The sequence below is a fragment of the Ceratosolen solmsi genome, unplaced genomic scaffold (assembly GCF_000503995.2).
Source record: "Ceratosolen solmsi marchali unplaced genomic scaffold, CerSol_1.0 scaffold11, whole genome shotgun sequence".
Classification (NCBI taxonomy): Eukaryota; Metazoa; Arthropoda; class Insecta; order Hymenoptera; family Agaonidae; genus Ceratosolen; species Ceratosolen solmsi.
The window spans coordinates 13,969,665-13,993,979 of NW_011948416.1; the positions used below are offsets into that span (position 1 = coordinate 13,969,665).

At 34.3% G+C, this 24,315-nt stretch overlaps 1 protein-coding gene across 1 annotated transcript in view; it reads left to right on the plus strand.

Annotated features, from left to right (window-relative positions):
* Positions 1 to 221: 221 nt before the first annotated feature.
* Positions 222 to 24,315, plus strand: part of Bsg (immunoglobulin domain-containing protein Bsg) — a 30,905-nt gene continuing 6,811 nt past the window's right edge. The window contains exons 1-2 of the mRNA XM_011495987.1: positions 222 to 501; positions 7,355 to 7,624. Of these exons, the coding sequence (XP_011494289.1) occupies positions 429 to 501; positions 7,355 to 7,624 (343 nt within the window). The 5' untranslated portion in view covers positions 222 to 428. The remainder of the gene's footprint in view (positions 502 to 7,354; positions 7,625 to 24,315) is intronic.

Sequence of the window (24,315 nt, forward strand, 5' to 3'; positions counted from 1 at the left end):
CTCCCGCCACTCGCCCCTAGCTTCTCTCTCTCTCTCTCTCTCTCTCTCTCTCTCTCTCTCTCTCTCTCTCTTTGTCACTATCTCGCTCTATATTTATCTATCTATCCCTCTGTCTCTGTGCGTGAGCCTTACGTCTCCCTTCCTTCCGCCCTCCCTTCCTCACTGTCGCTGTCACCTTTTCTCTCTCTCTCTCTCTCTCTCTCTCTCTCTGTGTCTCGCGATCTGTCTCCCAAGCGTGTGCGCACTCGTGGAAAAGCGCGCGTTGCGCGGGCCGTAATCAGTCGCGAGCAACCGTAGGCCAGCGGCCCACCGACATTGAGGTTAGAAAGAGGGAGGCTCGTGTCTCGAGGACGAGCCCGACCGTCGACGACTACGCGAGGAGGTCAACCAGAGCCAGCGCGAAGGACGGGACGACGTAAGGCCGAGAGATGGAGAGCCAGGCTGTGATTGTCATGCTCGGTCTGCTATATTTAGCCTGCACCCTCGTCGAGGTGCATTCAGGTAAGTGCGCCAGCGGACGATAGCCGACCGCGCCTCTCGTGGCGAAGTCCGCGTTCCTGGACTCTAGCTACCCCTCTCCGTCCCTAACCACCTCCCCACCACATCGCCTAACCCAACTCCCACCTCTTACCACATCCCATCCCATACCATACCACCCCCCCCCCCCCCCCCCCCCCCCCAATCGCCATTAAACCGGCGGTACGATGTAATCCGCTGGTGTTTATCCACTGGAGCACCGTGGCCCCGTATTACTTATGCCGGTGCGGCTCTCGATCGTTGGCTCCCATTATTATATAAACGCTGAACAGATCCCCTTCTTCGTCTTTCCCTTCTTCATCATCTTCATCTTTTAGCTACGTATCTTGGTGCCCGAGCTTGCGAGCTTTAGTGCTCCCGAGCATCTGAGCTTCCAAGCTCCAAGCTTCGTTTATTGATTATTGGCTGAAATCAATCTTGATCCTGGGGATGGAATCTAATCGCTCGCCCGATATATTGTCGTCCTTAATCAAATTGTAGATGCGATCACGAGAGAGCAGTGTTTACTCGTCGCTCTGGCGAACGCGATATTTCGTCTTTATCTTATCTTTGCCTCTTTCACAATCAACCCCCCCTCCCTCCCTCCCACCCCTTCCATCACCCCATTACCTGCAGTGGTGTGGAACATTTTTTTTTGCACTAATTAAAATGACGGGAAAAAATATCGGCTCGACGAGGGCCGATCGCTATCTTCTTCATTTGTGCATTCGGCGAGCAACGATCGATCAGGCATTTGTATATTATCGAAGGCGAAAAACTGCGCTACGGCGAGCGAGCGAAAGAGAAAGAAATCAATGTCTCCTCGTCTTCGGCACTCGCGACGACGCCTGTCCGCCCTTGACAGAGAAGTGTATTTAGGGAACGAGGGGAAGTGCGGGTATGCGAGCGCGCGCCACCGCAGTCACGAACCTCCACTCCACGAGTGAATTAAAAAAAAAGTTTCCATTATTTGAGTGTGTGGGAGTGTGCTTGGGCGAGTGCGCACTTGGCACACCCCACGCATGCGTCGCGAGCATTTGGCCAACTTGCGTCGTTATACCAAGCCTATTCGGTATATTTTCGATATTTCCACATTTTACTTTTGTTTTTTCTTTTTTTTTCTTTACAATTTTGTATCTCTTTTGATTCGTCGCTGTCGTCGTTGTCGTCGTCGTCGTCGTCGTCGTCGTCGTCTTCATCATCGTTGTCGTCGTCGTCGTCGTCGTCGTCGTCGTCGTCGTCTTCTTCTTCATCATCGGCGTCGTCGTCGTCTCGTGCAATCACACCACAAAGAGTTTATTAAAAGGCTAAAACTTCTTTTCACGGCGATGACGACCTCGACGACCTACGAGCTTTTACTCTCTTTTTACACCCCTCCACCTTTCCACGAGATAATCACACTTGTTTATATGTACAGCGCTCACTTTGCTATATTCTAATATAGCCAGAGACTCTTTCAGCGTAATGAAAATTCTGAAGTACTAAGCTCTCGCTACATTATCATAAATGTTTCTATTTCCTACCAAGGAATTTCTCTTACCGTCCTTAAATGATATTACTTTTGCACAACTTTCGTCCATTTTTTTCTTACACTTCTCGCTTTTCAAAGCATAATCCTCCCGACGCTTTATTTATTTATTTATTATTTACCACGAATTCTTCCAACAAGCAAAATCACTTTAATATTTATACTCTAAGCTTGTATTTTTCACCACACTTAATGGGCCAATTTGCTTCTTACGACGCTTCGAAATTGCAAAACTTTGTATTTGCGGACGATAATTTGCCGTTTGTTAATTAATAATACGAAAAAAAAAAAAAAAAAAAAAAAAAAAAAAGAAATGAAGAAGAGGAAGAAGAAGAAAAGAAAAAAAAAGAAATTTCACAATGCTCCATGCGAGCGCCTCTGCATTTATAAACGATTATAAATGTCACTACTGGAAAGAGAAAGTTTTACAATTTACATGTGTATTTATTCGTTGTTTCATTTACATGTGTATTGTTCGTTTAAATTGTATAATGTTGGCCTTACTTTTAATTGACTGAATTGGATCTATGGGTCTGAGAACAAGCATTCAAAAAATTATTTGAACAACACGGAATTCTCACTTTAATCATGAAATCATACAACTGCATTACTAAATTACTAAAAAAAAAAAAAAAAAAAAAAAAAAAAAAAAAAAAGTGATATAATAATATTAATAATTTTTAATGTAATAGCGATAGTTGGACAATAATATGTAGATTATAATTTTTTAACCTGAATTTAATTGAGGATCAATACACAAATACTTGTCACGATGAACGAATATTTTGAGAAGAAGCATTTATTGGGAAATGATTCACAAGTATCAATTTAAATAAATAAAAAAAATGGAAAATGAATGCTTCTTCAGGTCGATAAAAAAAAATTTATATAACAACGAGTCGTAACGGGTGTAATAACTTCAATTCTTTTCTCATAGTCGCATAATAAAATCTGTATCAACATGTGTGTTTGGCCGCTAACAAGGCCTATCTTTTACATTCGCATCTGCATTTCAAATAAAAAATCTTTCGTTCTTCTGCATAAAAGATAGATGAGCTGGATAAATTAATTGAAAGTTAAATAAATGTTTGAAAAAAAGAAAGAAAAAAAAAATCCAAATTTTTTTTCAGATTTTCTTGAGTTTTTGTTGTTGTTGTTGTTGTTGTAATTTAACGTTTGAATAACGTTGAAGTTTAATACAAAATATTTGTAATTCCTCTTAAATTCTCTCACTGACTTCCGTTTAATCACAAAAGATATTTTACTCAATGTACTCACTGTATTCGTCCTCAAGTCATTTACACGATTTTTGCCTCTTGCGGTGAGGCTCATTTTCCTCGAAGGTTTTCCGCGTGTGCGTCAGTGGCATTTGACAAAATCAAACAGCATGCAGCCTTACAGTGTCGGAGAAACAAAGATTGGCTCTCAAAAATATCGCCCCTCCCCCCTTTATTACGATGGCCATTCGATCCATATTCATTCAATTCTTCATTCAATTATTTTCATCACGAAAAAGTCTAATTGTCATTTATACTCATTAATCTTGACTTAATTAATCTTGATTGCGTACAGTTGAAATACGAACAAATGCAAAATAAATATAGACGACGATGACTGTTAAAGTGAGGTCGTCATTGTAAGCGCTGAAAATGTATATGAACGTCCAAGTTTTATAAACTATACGTGGAAATACAAAGACGAGATAGCGATAGAATCGAGCGACTCCGGGGATTCAAGTAGAATGAGACATTCGCTCGTGACATTTCAGGGAATTTCATATATTATCTTTTCGTACTGGCGTTTCGTTCGAAACCATGGTCAATCGAGTCGTTTCGTTGGTCATTTATAAGATTCGTATCTCGATAGAATTTTATCTTCCTATCTGTCTTAAAGAGATTGCTCGTTGCTTTATCAATTGACGCACGCAATAACGGAATAATCCTATAGAGGACATTTGTATCTTTCAGCTCGATGCATCAACTCAATTAAATGGAAAATAAATTCATTCGAAATTCACTGCCCGTACTACCACCACCACCACCTTCTCCTCCTTCTCGGCCATTTAACCTCTCACATCTCCATAAATCTCTGCACTCTCGTCATCAATGATTTTATCAAGGTGGCGACTTTTAATGCCCGAGGGAAGACAATCCTCGAAGCTCATTATCTCACACAAAACATACAAAGACGGACGCACGAGTCGGCAAATGCATAGGAGATAAATGCATTAATTCGATTAGCCGTGCGACTTGGTATAATCATCTTGTCCGTCTGCTATCTCGTCGAGGCTTTTCTCCATTGTGTCAGGCTACGTCATTCTTTTATGCGTCATCGACACAGCGACGCCCGTTTTATTTGTAACCAGTTTTATTTAGAGCTACAGAGCCGACCGGGCCATTGCCACTATTTATCGTGAGAGAGACGGGCACACGTGACACGCGCCTCCCCCCCCCCCCCCCCCACCCCCCACCTTCTCTCTTATATACACATCGCATTAATAGCCCTATTTTATAATATACTTAAAATCGAATTTTCTTTCGACTTTGTATGGAAATATTGTCATGCCATTGTCGTAACGAGACCTCTTACGTTACTGCCTTCAATTTGCTGCGCTCGCTTCAATTTTGCTTTATTTATGAATTCATTAAATTCTTCGTCTTCTTTTATTCATCTTAATCATACTGCTGTTTACCGATCGCATTGCATGGCGAGCGCGTCTTTGTTTATCATTACTTTGAAATCCAACGAATTGGATGACGAGCATTTTTGAAGAATCTATTGTTTTCAGATTAATGTTTCTCTCTCTCTCTCTCTCTCTCTCTCTCTCTCTCTCTCTCGTTTTCTATCTATATCGTACGTAAATCGCAACACAATGGAACTACAATTATTTGTCTATAATATGTTAAATTGTGTTTACGAAGGGGAATTGCGCTCTTAATACGAAATTTCCTTCAAATGGCCGTATGTTGTATCTTACATGATGTCCCCCCCCCCCCCCCCAACCCCAACCCCTCACCCGCGCGTAGCTATTAATCAAACTTAAAGAAAATTGTTTCCTTCGCCTAAACGGTTTGCCACAATAATAAATTTATTCCAATCTTGAGATACGTTGATGGGATGGTTTATGACTAAATTGTCATAAGCGAAATTCAAATATTTCATTCTGTTATCTAGTGGAGACGTTTGAGGTTGACATTTATGAAAGAACTTATGCCAAGGAGACCAGACAAATATTTTCACGAGGTTTAAAATTGGATATTAAGAATGTCTCTAGCGCCACAATTTTCTAACATACATTATTATTCAAACAATATCAATGAAATAGGAATGAAGCATTTACTGTTTTTTTTTACTTTTTTTTTTTTTTAACTTTTTTTTTTGTTTTGTTTGGAAGCACAGAGGTCCTGAAAAATGAATACGGTGACATTGGCTAGGCGCCTAAGCTTTGGACGAGAAAAGGACAGCGATATTCGTATATGTTTGATCTGCAAATGTGCATGTCTATGCATGTGTTCGTAGGATCGCGCGATGTCGTGACATCGTCAGTTTTTTGGAATATTCATGCGTTCCGTCATTATAATGATAACGTGACATTGAAGCTTATTTAATAATATGTTAGCCTTTTTGTTAAGCATATCAATGATTTAATGACGTTTACGGTGGAAATTCATTTGAATTTATTCGCTTGACGAAACGTACATTTTCATATAAAGTTTTATTGGTCTTTCAGTCGCTATTTGTCATTCGATTTATAAATACGTCGTAAGATTCTTGTTCTTATCAGATATACCGTTCTGTATTGATTTTTATAGATGTTATGCTTATATGCTTGCAGAAATAAGGGATAGAAATGTTGATTGCGCGTGGCTGGTTTGCATTGTGCTGAATTTTCTTTATCATTGCCGCGGAGCAACAAGCACCTAGATTTATTTGCATAAAGATGAGGATGCTTTTGTGCGTGCGTGTGTGGTTGAGAGAGGAGAAGGAGAAGGAGGAGGAGGAGGAGGATGATGAGAGGGTGGGGGGGGTGCATACATGTATGCGCGTACATATACATATACGTATTGAAAGCGAATATTACGTAAGCTTAGTAATATTGCATTATAATTTCCTTAAGGCGTGATCGTCAAAATTTGAAGTATCCTCGTCTTGGTGCACTTTTTAAATACGAAATTTCTTGATAAATAATTCTAATGGAATATATTTCATTTTTGAACAATAGATAATGGTGAAACAGAGCTGAATTGATTATACTCTTATCTTATGGATATTGGTCTGCAAATGACAAATTTACGCTTTTCTATTTTTCTTTATTATTTTCTGCTTGCACGGAATAGTGGAACGTAGAGCTCTAAGATATTGCTCATGGAATGTTTTCAAATATTTCTTCCTTTTCTTTTCTTTTACTCACTTCAAAATACTTTTATTTATACTATCCTCAATTAAATGAAGTCCCCACAGATAAAAATGATAGCAAGGAGTACATTAAACCGTTTGTGAAAATAAAAGAAAATTGTTTAAACGCCGCACGCCGAAAACGTCAAATTAACATTGAAAAACGTGCTCGGGAGCGTCGGAGGGAGGGGGAGGGGGTAGGGGGGAAGTATCGATCGCCTAGTCGTATTTTGCGGCTAAAAATGAAGAATCAATATGAAAATAGGGATTTTTGCTATTGTGATGTATTAAGTGGAGGGGTGGGCGGGAGATATATTTTATATGCTATATAAATATTTCGCTTATTTGCAAAATAACGAAAATAAATGGAAACATCGATAAAAACAACGAGGCTTTTTCTGCGTGCGGCCACAACAACTTTTCGCTAAGGATTATTGTTAAAATCTATTTTCAACTGATCCGCGATGGAGATAAAATTCGTGAAGGTATTACTTGCATAAAACACGAACGAGTTCCGTAGATAGCCATTAGCGCTTTCAATAATCGAAATCGAAGCTAAAGGCCCTCGACTCGACGAACGATTTTCAAAGGAGCGTCGTCGTCGTAATCGTGTCCTCGTCATCGTCATCGTCGTCGTCGTCGTCGTCGTCGTGTCTTTGCTTTTACGACCATCAAACGCACACCGCTGTCGATCTTTCGTCAAACGTCGAAACATCCCAGTCTCTCCTGACTCATTAGCTATTTTTTATCCAGAATGCGTGAGCAAATGCGAGAGAGCGAGTGAGAGAGCGAGCGAATGAGCGAGTGGGGTGAATGTGACGCGTTGAAGGGTTGATGATGAGGGTTGGGAGCACGTGTACTTGGTTGTCCGATCTCTGAATCAACTGTTGTATCATCTGTTGGTCGGCAATAAAGTGAAGTACATGGGCGACGCGTTAGTGCGGGATGGCCAGCCCTGGAGCATCACATGCAGCGAGGTACCGGCCGGGGCGACGATCATGTGGAAAAGGAACGGCCAACCTCTGGTCGAGGACCTCGCCAGTGGCATCATGCACGTCGAGCCTGCCAAAGTTGTCAACGACTTCATAAGTAGCACTCTCGTAGCCACGACCTCGTTGGAGAGACACGAGGGCTCGTATGTGTGCGCTGACGGCAACGAGACGCACCACCTCGCCATCGTCTACGGTTCGTCCAAATGCCCCCCAGACACCACCAGCCAAATGCATCCTACTTTCCACTACGCCACCCCAACATTTTTTTTGTTGCGCCTCTGCCTAAAATTTTATTTGTCTCCATGCAAAGTTATCATTATCATCATTATCATCATCATCATCATCATCATCATCATCATCATCATCATCATCATCATCATCATCATCATCATCATCATCATCATCATCATCATCATCATCATCATCATCATCATCATCATCATCATCATCATCATCATTATTATTATTGTTGTTGTTGTTGTTGTTTTTGTTGTTATTGTTATTGTTATTATATTTTTATTATTATTATTGTTATTATTGTTATTAACGTTGCTGTGCTGTTGCTTCTGTTTTTGTTATTGTTATTATTTTCGCCCTTGTTATTGTTAATATTATCGTCCGTGTTGCCGTTGTTGTCATTGTTGTTGTTGTCGTCGTTATTATTATTATTGTTGTTGTTACTGTTGCTGCTGCTACTGCTGCTACCGTTGCTTTTACTGCTGTTGTAGCTTGTATAGACAGACGACTATGACATTATGACGTCGGCTTTTACCTTTGTCACGCTCATTTCAATTTCTAGGGGGTGGAAGGTAGCCCTTATTTCGCATGTTTGATCATTGCTTTATCAATAATTAAGCCAACATTACACCACCAAGATAAACGGAATACTTAGATTCACGCATCCATGCGCATAGGGTACGGGTGACCGTCGTTCGTGCGCATGCGATAAGTAAAGATCATAAAACCATACGCCGAAGCAAGATAATATGCCGATATTTTATCTTCCGTCTTTACCCCTCAAACATTCGTAATTTGATGCATAAAGTCACGTTATGACTCTTAAAATCATTTTTATAATCGTTGAAATGAGCTCAGCACTTAACTTTACTTCCAGTCGCGCACTTATATGTTAGCCCACAGTTTGTAAAATCAACGCGATTCTTATAAGCGTTGGCAGCGCGTCGTTGTTTTATTATTTCATGATCACGGCATTAAGGCGAGCAACGCTCGACTTATCCTGCCCTACACTATTCATGAAACCATGTATAATTACGTATGTTTAATAGTACGTGTACGCGCGCTCGGAGGTACGCACACGTGGGCATTTAACTATTAAGAACATGTTCTACGGAAGATAAAATACTAATAAAATTAACATTTCACGCTCCCTTAAACGCTTGGTGCTTGTTTACATATTGCTTGATACGCGGTTAATTATTATCTTTAATTCAATGACTACGGCTAATGCGCTCATTTATGTTTGCTACTGAGTTTGCATGTTAGCTTTGTAAAATGTTTTACCATCGCGTTAGTCGAGGGAAGGAAAAAAAGAGAGCTTCAAATAGATTTAAAACCGGGGTCGAAGGGCTCATAGAGAGGAGATAGCTTAGCCATATTTGCGGGCTTACCAACGAATTCGCTTTACACAATATCGTTTTTCAAGTTTAAATTTTTATTTGTAATAATGGGAGCTTTAAGAGGAGTAAAAGGGTCGCCAAATGTTGCAGTATTTACTTTATTAAACGGAACTTTTTATCGGCCGTTGTAGGGAGGGTCGCGAGTCTCTAAGAGCTTACTTACTTTGCAGCCTCAGCCTCGTCCTCTTAAAATCATCCAATATTTACTCCGTTATTCTTCTTGTTGTTCGTGTATCCACTTTGTCTGTAGCATAAATTTATTATGCTTTTGTTTTTCTGATCTTTTTTTTTTTTTTTTTTTTTTTTTTTTTTTTTTTTTTTTTTTATTTTTTTTTCCTTTTTTTTTAATATTTTTTCCCTTTTTCTTTTAGTCATTTCTTTGTTGTTGTTGCTGTAGTTTTTAGCGTTGTTGTTGTTGTTGTTGTTGTTGTTGTTGATCATTATTTTTTTATTTTTTTATTGCGCATTGTATCATTTGTGTTTTGCAGTTTGCTCTTAATGTACGTGGCTTATTATTTATTTTATTTTTACAGCTACACCGTGCTTCAAATAGAAAAAGTAACTTTTTATTTTTAACTCTTTATTTTAACAATCAGTCTGTCAGTTAGTGATAACTCTTTCGAGCAATTACACAAATATCTTATTAATTTACAAATGCTCTTTTCTTTTTTTATACATTTGAAAGAGCGTGCCCCGAACAAAACTACAATATTAATTTCTTATACGATAATTGGAATCTATTTATTTTATGAATGTACAATCGTTCCAATTTATACGTCGAAATCGATTAGCTATTTCAGCAGAAATTTCAAGAAAATAATATATACCAATGGAAAATCTTCATATTACTAACTTTAATATTATAAAGGCGATATAAATAACGGGAGTCTTATTGTTAAAACCTATTAAGAAATAGTTCCTTCTATTTTCCATTTGTGAAATACGTGAAACACGGCAAACAATTTATAGCATGTGTCAGTAAATAAAAATTTTTAAATTTAAACAACTAAATGTAAATAATAGAAGAAGTGGGATTATATGAGAGAAATTAAATAAAACATTTCGGAGTAAAATGTCATTGCTAATAATGGTATTTAATGAGACGGGTAAATAGGTATATAAAAATTATAAAACACGTGTTCTTATTACCGGATAGTAATTTCCAGCAGCCTTTTGTGTATAAAACGACTTTCTTCGAGTCAATAATCATGTGAACGTATGCAATGACTTACCAAGTATAACAATTTTACATACAACTTAAGCCTTTGCAAAAAGTAATCTTCTTTTCAAAAATATTGTCTAATACGATAAAAAAAAGCCTGTCACTTTTTGTAACAAATCTAAATACCTCGTGAGAGGTATTATGTCTACGTTAATATATACGTTAGAAATGCAGAGATATTTTTAACTCCGTCGTATCATTCGGACAATTTAATCTTTCCTTTATCATATTTTTATATATCCGTGCACGAATATAAATGATTTATTTGTATATTTCATAATTATATTATAAATTAAAACCTAATATTGAAAAGAATAAGAGAAAGTAGTAGCTTTTATGATATATTAGGACAAATTTATTTTTAAAATATTTAAGAGTTAATAAAATATAATTAATTGTAAAGATATTAATATTTATATTTTGTATACATTGAATTTTATCGATTGCATGGTTATTAATATAAATGTATGAATAGTTGCTAGATGGGGGTATATGATTTTTGTTTTTGTTTTTACCTTATTACACATTACAAATTTTCTGTTTTAATTAATTAACGATTGAGAAATAACAATTATTTAATACATTTTGAGCATATAGGTATGGCGATTTAGTCAGTTTAAGTATGTTTGATCTGATTAAAATAATTAAATTCAGCAAATGAAAATAAAAATATGTTAGGTCGAGTGTTCCTTCAAATATCTTATTTTAATTAAATTGCGCAAATTATTAATAGACGAGAACAGAAATATAGAGTGCTCACTGCATAATGCAATGAAATTAATTAGTTTACTTTTTTTAATAATGAATCCAGTCAACAGGAAGCAATATTGTATAACTGTTGATTTATCGGCAAAATTTTGTGAATTCCTAAAAGTTATATTTGTGGTTATGTAAATTTACTGTTAAAATAACAATTAAAATCATACTGAACTGAAGTTTTCATTATTCACGTACATTTTTCATATATTTTTCTATTATATACTCATCTATGAACTCATAAGCAATGGATAAAAAAAAATTCATAGATTCAATTAGAAAAAAATTCCTAATAAAACAACAAAAATCGGCTTATAATTATCTACGTTTGTTTATATTTACGCTATTGCCAAACGAACAATCGAGGATTTATTTGCTTGATAATTAAGATTATTAAATGAAATATTTCATTCAAAATAACCAAATCAAATTTAATTTGCAATCTCTTGGATTTACAATTATCTTGGATAATTATTAAGAAAGAATAGATTGAAAATATTGAATAAGCGATTAACACGTATTTATTAATTCTGAATTAATGAATAAAATATTTCACATGTGGTATTCGTGTAATCGTGAAAATGAATATTTTTCGAAAATGAAGCATAATGTACAATTTTGTTTTTACCATTACTTTGAATCATTTTGCTCTCCTATATAATGAAATGCGAAATAGAAAAATAAACTCAATTTTAATGTAAATTGCACAATTATTCATTGGGAATTTTCTGTAATTTTTGTAAAACTAACTTTGATAAAGTAAATAATTAAAAAAATCTATAATTTGAATCGGTTATCACGTATATTATGACGTTTTCTATTTCTTTTTTCTCTCTCTTTTTTTTGTTTTTTTTTTTGTTTTTTGTTTTTTTTTTTTTTATTACTTTCGTCTTTTTATTTTATTGACCTAAATATAGAATTTTAATTTAAACTATTTTAGAACAATTATACCATTAATTGTATAATTTTTAGATCTATAAAAAGCATCGTAGATATATGATTGAGGCCGAAAATTTCGAACCCTATACATTTTTTTTAAACTTACAATTTCATATATAATTTCGTAAAGAGTTGAAAAGGAAAAATTTAATACCTATTGGAGATTATCGAATATGCTTCACATTTGAATTAGAATACTTAATAGATTTAATTAGGGCTTTATATTTGCTTTTATTTCATATGGGTTCGTTGCATAAAGCATAACAATGTGTGTATTGTTGCAGTCATATTGATTAATTTTTATTACAATTTTTGTAATGGTAATTCGAACCTGTCCACTGCCACGGACGATACGAAGCTAATATAAGACTTAATGAATAAAATCGTAAATTCGTAAATATAAAAGCATGCTTAATCATATAAAATTATATAAAATCTCGATAATGTGAGTAATAATATTTTTTTTTTTTTTTTTTTTTTTTTTACTTCACAGAAAATTAATTTTTCTTCCTTATTTTTAGACGATCGTTTATTTGCAAATAATGTTACAAATGTTTTTTTTTTTATTTTCTAATAACCTTGTATTAGAAATTAATCATAAATAATGTATTGATGTTATTAAAGGTATTTAATTTTAGGAACATATTAAAGAGGAGTAAAATTTTAAATATTGCATGAAATTCAAATATTTTATTTAAATTAATTGATCTAAGGGATTATGAAATTAACTGTGTTTATGTACATCATGTCGTTTAATAATGTAAACTATAAAATATAACTGATTCTAAAGATTTTTGCTTTAATCGTGTTGCTCTTAATTTCAAATAAAAATAAATCACAACGCCGTTTCTAATTTTATCTTGAGAAAGAATATTTATAAGACAATTTCAGTTTATCTTGTTGTATTAGTATAATAGCGTGAGAATAACGAAAATTTCAATAGTTTAAAAGCAGCGTTGAAACAAATTTCGGATATACTATTCCATATAGGAATAGAACACCTGAGAAAATTGCGATTTATGAAATAAAAAGGTGAACGAGCACCTAATCGACTGATCCATCATGATCTGTTAGTATAGTGATACTCTAATCGACCTTGTACGTTATTACGCCACTGCCTTCTTTTCTTTCACGTCTTACATGATAAACCTATTCTTTTCCGCTATTTTATTTACATCGTCCTATACCATGTATTTACCATACAAATTATATTAAATTCGGAATTTTTAATCGAATTTTTTACTTTCATAATGATACTACGCGTAATGTACGCCTTTTTCTTTAAAAAACAAAGAATACGTACATCTGTAATTTACCATAAATATAATTTAAATGAGAATCAAGTCGAATAGTAGTGAGAAGAAAAGCTCGTATAATATTTGTAATGGAAGTTTCGGATAGTGAACGCAATGTGCGCATCCCCATAAAATAAAGCAAAGTTTTTATTGTGTATACCCACTATATATAATATTGGTGTATTTCCAAGAAGAATTTAGGTGGTAAGCAATAACGGGATGTAGGACAAAAATTTTCTCTCAAACGCTCGCTACTTCTCGTGCGATATATTTTCAAAGTGGGCGGTCCAGTGGTCCGGCGGATCTCGTATCCATTACGTTTCGGGAGAAAATGAAGGCTCGCGCATTTTCGAGAAAATTCGGACGCGCACCGTGACTCTCAAGGAATATAACTCCCCAGTCCGTCGGTCTGCTCGGCTGCGATTACAAAAGTATCTTGGAAAGGGTTGGGGCAGGGTCGTCGACGGCGGCGATGGGGGGAGAGGGGGAGGGAGAAATTCGATGAGGCCCTTCTTATCTGACTCGTGCGCTCACTTGCTCATATTTCTCGGAAGAAAATGCGGATTAGCGAGATTTATAGGCGATTTCGGGGCCGGCGATCCCGAACTCTACCCTTCTCCTCTTTTTCTCGGTCCGAAGCAGCATCAGCATCGGAGGGAAAAAGCGACCGGGGTTAGTTCATGTGCTCCAAGACTGCATACGTGAGCAGGAGCGAAACTTCCTCGTCCATCGCCAGTCCAATTCACATGAGCGAACACCTTTTTTTTCACCCCATAATCTCGCGTTCACTCCTTATCCCCAAAGCTCTCATGTACTCTCTACACAAGCTCTTTTTTCAACAAACGTGCAAAGATTTTCTCTCGATCTTACAGTTATCTTCTTGCCTTTGCGCCTGATATCCTTTTTTTCTTCCGAGGTCGAGTGACCCCTCGCTAATCATAAATATCAAATTTTTAGTGATTTTATTATACTATTAACGGATTGCTCTCGGCCGTCATGCGAAGGCGTTTCTTTACAAGGTCACTTGTTACTCGAGCTATATGAATTTCGAAGAAAAAAAACTGCGTATAATGATATTTTCTCAATATGAAATGTCCATTTATGCCTTACTTCATTAATTATGTCCAATTTACAAGGTTTGTAAATAAAATGCAAAGTGAAGGCGTATGGAAATTTTCAGAGAGTGACTCGGCACTGACAGAGAGCGACACGGGACTGAAAATTTGAAATACTAAATGATCGTAGATGTATTTATACATTCGAAGCTACGCAAAGTAAGTTTTTCATATTGGAATACGACGGTCGGCTGATGAATAATAAATAATATTTGAAATGATAAATGAGTTTAAAATTTATTTGCTTATTCTAATGAATAAGAAAATAAAATGTATGAAGATTAAGTTTTTTCTGTTTATTATTTTTTTTTTCTCATAAAGAAATGAAATTAAACATAAAAGTAAGGTCATACGAAATCGTAAAAGCTCTACATGCACACACACGCGCGCGCGCGCGCGCGGGGGAGTTATATATTATTAAAAGTTATAATACGTTCTTCTTTGCTTTTAAGATTTACGTTTTTGTAAATTGAGTAAATTTCAATTGTTCGTCTGTTAAACGAATTAATTTTGTATGAAAAACCCTAATTTTTAAGTCTTATCAATTGGATAACAAAAAAAAAAAACAAAAAAACACACACGATATAGCGATACGTATTTTTTATATTTTCTAGTCACTCGACTGTGTTTAAAAAATTTTCGTTTACATTCCATAGTACACGCACCAATGCCACAGCCTCTTACTGACAATTCAAAAACAATTAAAAAAAAAAAAAAAATTCGTTATAAAATAAACAGCATTTTATTTGGACAGAGTTTTATTAAACAAAAAAAAACGAAAAAAAAAACAAAAGAGAGAAAATAATATGCAATAAAAAAAATCGATTTTACAACTATCTAGTCCTCGTAAATGATACGAACATTTTGGCATTCTGCCTGCAAGCAAAGTTTACGGTACAATCGCATCTAAAAGTGGAACAAGAATGAATTAAAAGTTGCTTTGAGTATGTCGAAAACTGTGACGAAATGTATCCAGATATTAAAAAGATAAAAATATGAAATGCGGGAACATTAACGTAAAATTATTTTTAATAAGATTTCTGGGTACTCTTTTTATTATAGATAGAAACTCTTTATGTAATGTAAAGCAATTTCATGAGAGAACTGTTTATTACAAATACTAAAACTAGTCGTAAAGATATTTCATTAGCTACAATAAAATCATTGTTTTATGAGTCAATAAGCGCTTGAACTATGGTTTCAATCGTAAGGAAAGTCATGAAACACGTGACAGAGTTGAGTTCATATACGAATGTTGCTGAATCCATAAACGTATATCGTCGTTCTATTTCTGTGGTGTGTAACTGCAGCTGTCATCATACCTCTCATTTTTGTAATACTTGTTTGGAAAAAGCTTTTAAACAAAAATAAAAGTATTGCGTGCGCATGAAACTCGTTGACGACCTATCCGATACAAAATGAGTTTTAACGTGAAAATGTAAGAATTATGTACTTTTATACGCATTCGTGATTTAGGATAATTTTTAATTAAGACGTTAACGATCAACAAGCTCATCCAAGCTATATCTTACGGATTCTTATCAATAGACAGTTGTGTAATTATGAAAGTAGTTTAATATCTGCAAAATAGAAATCGACCAACTTTTCATAATCGAATAATTTATCTTTATAGACATTTTCAAATAAATGTGTAAGCTATGCTTTTAAAAGCTATTGAAGAAAAACTATTCGCTTAATTAAAATGGCTGGCTAAAAGAAAAGAAAAAGAAAAAAGAGACATGAAAAGAAAGGAACTTTACTTTTCACTAACTGTCAAAGGTACCATTGATAGATTTACTTGAAAGTTTATAGGACAGTAATTACTACATAATGAATAAATAGCTCATTTAAGTTTTTCGTATTTTTACAATGAGATAGCAATTTTTATTATACTATTCGCAACCTACACACTACGGGGGAAAAAAAAAGATATATTGTGAAATATTAAATTAATATGAAATTTATACTATTTGACAGTTTAATCAAGATAAATATTTGCTTAAATTATATTAAGAAAAGTTGTGATTTTTATGCTCGGTGATATTACTCATACATAATTACGCATAAAATAAAGTTAATCGTTATTTCATTGCATTCGTATCTAGGATTACAAATCCAAAGAGCATCGAAGAGGAAAGATAGTCTTTCCAATCAGTGGAATAGTGACAGATAGAAAATAATAAAGAAATAATAAAGCCCCTATGTTCCAATATTATAGCGGAAATGTATATTTCAATTTGTATAACTACGCGTCTTAAAGGTTATGTGAGGAATTTAGTGCGCACGGTTATGTTATGAGTGAAGATTCGATTTTAGCGAGTCATTCGGTCTCTGACTACTTTCGTTTAACCAACAAATAATCATTAAGTTTATTACAATAAATGGATCGATAGTATCGAATAAAATCATTCATTTTAGTTTAGAAATGAGATTTAAAATTGTAGAAACGTAAATTTTTTTTTTTTTTTTTTTTTTTTTTTTTTTTTTCTATATCTAGAATAAAACATCTCTCTTCTACGTGAGAAGTCATATCTTTTAAAAAGTTGTTGAAAATTTATTCACTACGGTTCTTCATACGTGTTCATTATATTATCAATTTTTTTAATTTTTTTCTTTTTAATTTATTTTTAGTTTACCATGAACGGTGATCGGTGAAACCGTACTCGGAGCGCAATTATTATAATAGGAATTTGCCGATAGGTATTTGTAAGTGTAAATTTAATGTTTTACTTAAATTCTCCGTCTATGAGAATGCAAACTCAAAATTATCTCTAATAAATTCATAATTATCGAAATTGAAACATCATCAGTTAACTAATCATAATTATATATAATGAAAATTTAATAATTTCTAATATATTCATTGATAATAAAAACAATAATTAGCATAAAATAATAGGAGATACTATTTCACAATTAGCTCTATTCATACACGTTTGCTTTCAATATGCTAATTATTAATACACAGATTTGTTATAATTAAATAGAATTCAATATTTACAATTGGTTTTTCCCTTAAATTGAATTTAGAGAGAGAAATGACAGTCCACATAATTATAGTATACAATAGAATAATTTACCGAACTAATCATTCTTACAAAAAGTTTAATAAAAAATCATCTCACTGAATAATTATTAAAACAAAGTAATTAATACGATGCTTCTGTAAAGTTTATTGCAATAATTGATATTTCTTGAATTTGTGCCTTGTTTCTTCAACATGATAAATGTTTGTTAATTTGCCCAATATCATTTGGGTATTCGCTTTAAGAATGGTAAAAAATTAATAGACCATGAATTAAAGAATAAAAATAAAGTTAAGTTTTTAAGAAATGTTTTTTAAAAAATATACTACATTCATCTATTATTAGGAAAAATATTAGTTTACTGCTCTGCGGCTTAAGAATAGTAACAAAAACTAATATATATATATATATATATATATATATATAGCAGATAGAAACTTTAATAGATTCGGCTATTTATAATAATATTATTAATTGCTATTGATAGAAAGAGAAATGCTTATCACTGGGCCAAATAAAAAAAAAAACTTTTAACGTCGGCTTACTGTTACGAGATAGTTAAATTATTTTCGGCCGAATTTTATTTATTTATTCAGTGATGAAGTTTGTGTAAGATTATTGAACCGCCTTGTGAATAGAGGTTATCGATAAGTCTATACAAAATCATTTATCAAATGTTATTAGTTTCCAATCACTTTGCAAGACTGATCCTCGCAGTTAATTTGTCGCAAGTCATTGTCGAAAAGTTTATTTATGAAATATCTCTAATAAATTCATAACTCAAATTTCAAACTCGTGGATTATCCGCCGGCAGGTTAATAATATAAGCCGTCAGCCCCTTACGATATAATACATCGTCACAGCTCTGTAAATGATTAGAGTAAGCAATAAAATTATCAACAAATTCAACGAACATTTCAATAGCAAACATAATTTTTATGACTAAAGCCGCATTAATTAAATAAAATTCTTTCTCTATATGCCCTCGTTTCTTAAAGAAAAAGAAAATGAAAAGAAAAGAAAAACAAACAAAATTATAAAAGAGGATGTAATAATAGGATTGTGCCTACATCTTATCATATATCACTAGCGCGTAATATTCGTATTTTCCGTTATATTATCAGCCACCTGTGGCACGCTTATACAATATTTAATCGATGCACTGCTGAGTAAATATAGGTAAACTGTTTTTATGAAGGTGAGCTTCTCGCGGTTGGGATCCCGTTCGTTTGTACTCCCAAGTACGCGTAGAAATTCTTGGAGGAACTACTACGAGGTGCCGAGCGGTAAATTGCTCTTTTCCTTTTAGATGTTATTGAACGTGAATTACTCGGGCAAAACACAGATGAGGTTATTGAGAGAAAAATTGCAATCTTGCTGTTGACGGAAATATCCACGTCAATTGCATTTTCCATTAAAAAAAGAAAAAAGAAAAAAAAATACGGCCAATTATTATTTTAAACGTGTTAATAGTATTTCAATATTACGGGAAAAATATGTATTACGCTTGATGCATAGCATTAACCATTTCTTTTCCACTAAGTTAGGCAATGGCGTCGTTTAATACTGTTTTTTTTTCTTTTTTTTCTCCCCCCCCCCCCCCTCCCACACTCACAACTCCCTCATCCCCGTCAAAATAAAGTTTATAACTAGTGTTATCAGCAAATTTTGCGAGAACGCACATTTTCGCGAGAGTGCGAACCATTACATCTCTGACAAGATGCTTGTGGAGGAATTGGATTAACGTGAAATTTTAATGCGCAAGCAAAAAGAATTTTCCAAAATCAAGTTTATAATAGCTAGTGAACTCGGCTGTATGTACGTGTAGAATCACAAATCCAGCATTTCCATTTACTTTTTTATTTCGTTTTTCCATTCCATCGCTAATCCACTCGTACGAGTCATTTACGCAGTTACGTCAGCAATTTAGTCGTTATAACTATTGTGTGAATTCTGATATTTGACGCTTATTAAAGCTTCGATTATGCAATTGGAAGGAAGTAAAATATGACCGAACAAAACATTTGACTTTATAATCATTTATGTGCTCGGTTATTTTATTAATTAAAATATTTATATCTACAATATTTTCTCATTAAATTTTATTATAAAATACATCCAAGGATTTGTTGTTAATTTTGTAAGTAATTTAAATACAAAATGTGATCGTTGGCAAACAAAAAAAAAAAAAAAAAAAACAGAAAAAAAAACAAACAAAAAAAATAACAAATAAGTAATCATATGATAAAATTTAATATTGTTTCAATATTTAATATTTCATTTTTTCAAAGGAAAAGCTTTTTAAAAAGTTAATATAGTAAGCAATATAGTATCTTCTTGTAATATCGATACGAATTCATAAAAAAGGATTTAGTAAATGTAGATTGGGCAATATTTTTAGATTTGTACAGTCAGCGTTGATATAAAATATATATGCAATCAATTTTTCCATTTTCATTGACATAGCTTACAGATTTATAGCAATAGTTTATTAAAAATGGTAAAATATATGTTAATACAACGTTGAAAATACGTTATGGCTATGTTTTTAATTAGATTTTTGCTGTTTATTGATTCAGTTTTGATGTTTCAATTTCAAACATAACTTGCAAAATTTATTAACAGTTCGATTTGTCTTTATACTGCTTGCCCATTGCAGATCCTCATCCATTGCATAATATTTGCGAATCACGGGTCACATGGGCACACGTCATTGGCTCGTGTAATGCCTGCGGTTACAGGATATTTTCCTCGCATTCCTATCGTTTCCTATATGTTATCAATGCCCATTCCGCAACTATCCTCTACATATTTTTTATATTTATGTTCTCTCTAATAGTCTACATTTTTTTAAATTTAAAACCTATAATGTTTTAATAATGATATTGTTTTAACGAACCGGAACATGTTATTCGTTACAATACTTTCGCGGCATTTAATATTGACATTTTTACATACGAAAACACATTGTGCGGATTCTTTATTTTTATAATTGGCAAACTGTATGATACGGCGATGTGAATAAAAATTCAATTGGGATTATTTTATTAAAAAAAAAAAATCAAAAACGTTTATTTTTAAAGTGATGAAAATATATGTTGAAATGTAATATAATTAAAAGCATTTATTATTGATTTAATATTATAAAAATTTACTAATCCGCTTAAAGTATTACTTCAAGTTCAATTAATTAAATCATAATTTGTTTTATAATTTATCGTAAAATTTACAAATATTCATTCACCATTATTTATTAAAATGACTTTTAAATCAAAAGTCAGTCTTTGCGGATCATTAATTATAAAAATTCTATTCAAATTATTGCGCATGACATTATGGAAAAATAACTTTACATAATGTAAACGTACTCATTACTTAGGATAAATTTTATTAAAATGTATTTTAATTAGGAATTCAAGATTTTAAGTATTAACTTTATCGCCATCGCTATATCATTTTGGCTAAAGTTTAATTTAAAATTGCTATTTAAAATAATATAACAACTACTAAACATTATGAAATGTTAATAATCCAATTTATTTCTATTCAAGATATATATAACTGCTTAATAGTTATTGTAAAGCATTGATAATTTCGTTATATTGCAATTACTTTCAATACATGCTAAATTAGCATACATTATTAAACAATCGATAGATTATATCTAAATCTGAAAAAAAAAAGTGATCATGAATAAATGCCAGAATTGATTGAAATGTGAGTTTTTACAATTTCATTCAATGGCGCGTTTTTTTTCGCTATCCGAATAGAAAGTACGGAGTCTTGCACTCAACTCACTGAGTCTAAGGAAGTAAATAAAGAATGAAAGGCCAAGCACAGAAAGAAACTCGTTAGCCTTGGTATGTCGGAAGCGATAATTCAAAATAATACACCAGCTCTTTACGGTATTTCCATTTTGTTTTGATATATTGGTGAATAGAGAGCACGGGATTAAAAGAAAAAAAAAAAAAGAAAAAAAAATTAAAATAAAGTTATATGTGAAAAACAAATAAATATATATATATGAGATGCTCGTATATTACGAACGTTTCAAATTTTCTAGATTACTTTTGCCATCATTTTGTGTATATCTAGAAAAATCCAGACTCCATTTTATAATATAAATTTCTTCTTATTTCTCCATTTTGTTCTTTATCTATAAAAAAAATTATCCATTATAGTAGTTCATTTATTAGGACTATAATTGCATTCATTTCTTAAATCAATTTCATATAGAGAAGTAAGTGTCGATGCTTAATGCCTTGTGATTCTCTTAATGTTTTCTATTTTATGGATATTTTCGAAATAGGTTAGAAATAAATTTCAGATGATTAAATATTAAATATTAACATAAAATTTGGGGAAACTATTTAATTTGCTTCAATTAACAATATTCTTTATACCATAATTCGTTGAATAAGATAAAATAATAATAAATACACACTAAAAATACAAATAATATCAAATAACAACATTAGTTTACTCAAGTTTTGGTTTATGTTATATAGAAAATACTACGATAAACTTAAGTTAATATATATTTGTATACTATAGTGCGTGAGCTTTTATAGTTTTAAACACTATAAAATGAATTATTAAAGATTTATGTTCTATATTATTATACGTATACATAACAATTTAATAAAGAAAATGTTTTTATCATAGCTTAAAGAAATCACAACTGTAATGAAAACTATTTAAGTTAAGTATTGCTGTATTCGCAATATCTGTGTCTTTTTTTCTTTTTCTTTTTTTTTTCTTTTTATTTATTTCAGTCTGTGCGACTATTACAGAAAACACACCATTATGATTAATTCTTTTAAAACTTTGTTTTTTCAAAAATATGTGTATATATATGCTTATATGTGGGCGTGGGAATACACATACACACGCACGCGAATTTTGCATGACGAGCCACAATTGCGTAGACTGAGAAAAGTTGGCGTCTGTCGCGTCGAGATGCCGCTATATAATCATATGTATGGAAATGCTTTGACGTCGTCTTTTCTGAAGTCGATCCATCCAAGGGTTCAGGTTACGAATATGGAAGAGCAATGGTTAGTGGTAACAAAGTTTCTTTACGAACTCAGAACAAAAAGAACGATCCTAAAGACCTAAGGGCGCGGATAGGAGAGCGCAGGGCGGAGAAGAGGATATGCTACACTCCAGGGAAACCGCAGCCGTTAAGGTTCATGCAGCTCGCATGGCAATCTCCCTTTGTTTTCTTTTTCTCTTTTAGTTGAAAGTAAATGCGGCATGCCCCCACTCTTATGATGCCCCCCCCCCCTTCGTCCGCCCGCCCCTCTCAGCGCAGCAATTCTGGCAATGGGGTAAAAAAAAAAAAAAAGAGAAAAAATCCTGAAAAACTTAAAGCCACAATGTTGTGTCGGCAAAAAGGCAACGGAAAGTCGAGAAAGTAGCTCGCGATCGATATGTGGCGCTTTGCGCGCCACAAATATGTAATAAAAACGGATGCGACATCGTTTCACACGCGACATGCACAGCCGCGGACACGCAAATAATTTAGCGACGCCTCGAGTAGAAACAGACACGGCACAATTGGCTTATCTTAATGTCTCCTGCGCTTTTTCAACCTAATGGTCAGGACTCAGGTCCGCGTGATATATCCCACGTGCACCATAACCACGTCTTCGTTTGTTAATGCTCCCGGCATATCATCCATTCGCTGTCTTTCCCTGTTTTTCGACCCCAAGGGGCGCCACCCACGCAATTCGTTTAATAGTCGAATCACTCAGTTGGAAATGCGCTTTTTCTTCGCACACGCGATAGAACACAAAGAAGTAAGGAGCGCGGACCTTTCGCCACTGCAGCGGACGTTTAATCCGTTGTATTATCCGGGTCCTTGGACGGTGTTCGTACGAACAAATGAGAATGGGGTGGAAGAATTATCGACGCTAGGGACGTTTTCGAAGCTGATTGGGTGAGGGTGCAGTGAGATAAACGTTCGAGCAGGTGAAATGTCCGCGACGTTCGCAAGAATGTCGGTAAAGTGGAAACGGCCGGCAGGCCGAAAGAAGAAGGAAAAAAAAAGTATGACGGGGAGCAAAGGCTAAATGAATGGATAAAAGTGGAAAATGCGAAAAACGAGGACATCGGGTGGTACCCGCCGCTGCGGAGTTCCGTTTCCTTGGAATAATTCGACTGCACTTTGCACTTTTGGTTACGAGTGCGCGGCTCGTTTTACAGTTTTGTGTTTAACTTCAGCTTACTTGTCTCGATGATACTTGGCTTTTAGCATAACTCACGAATGAAAAGATGCCGCCGCGATGAAACGGTGAATGACGAAAGACGCGAGTAGGTCATGAACGCGACGAAAGTAGCCATCCTCACTAGGAATACATTGGAGACTTGGTGTGCCGAGCCTCTACGCTTGTATCTTCGGCTCTCTCTCTCTCTCTCTCTCTCTCTCTCGTGTGTGTGTGTGTGTGTGTGTGTGTGTGTGTGTGTGTGTGTTGTGTGCAACTGTGAGCGGAGGGGCGAGCTAATGGAACCGTGACGGAGGAGTCCTCGGGGATGGCAATGGCAAGAGGAGAGAAAAATGGGTGAGGGGCGGGTACGCGTGAGTTTAAACACTCCCTGTAATTACCGGTCGTGGCAATTTACCGGAACTTTACGCTTAATTAACAATAGCAAAGTCTCGTGTTGCCAGGTCGAGTGCCGAGGAGAGCTAAAGAGGAAGCGGAATGATAGTGTAGAGTAGAACGGGAGTGGTGGGGACGGCCGGTGTTGTTGTCGGTGGGTCGAGGAGGGATAAGGGAGAAACATGTGCGAAAATCCGCCGAGTACACTACATTTGTATGTGTCGGAATCCGTGGAAGCAGCGGGGGGGGGGGGGTAAACTAAGAAATTAAGCAATTAACTGGGAAATTAAGT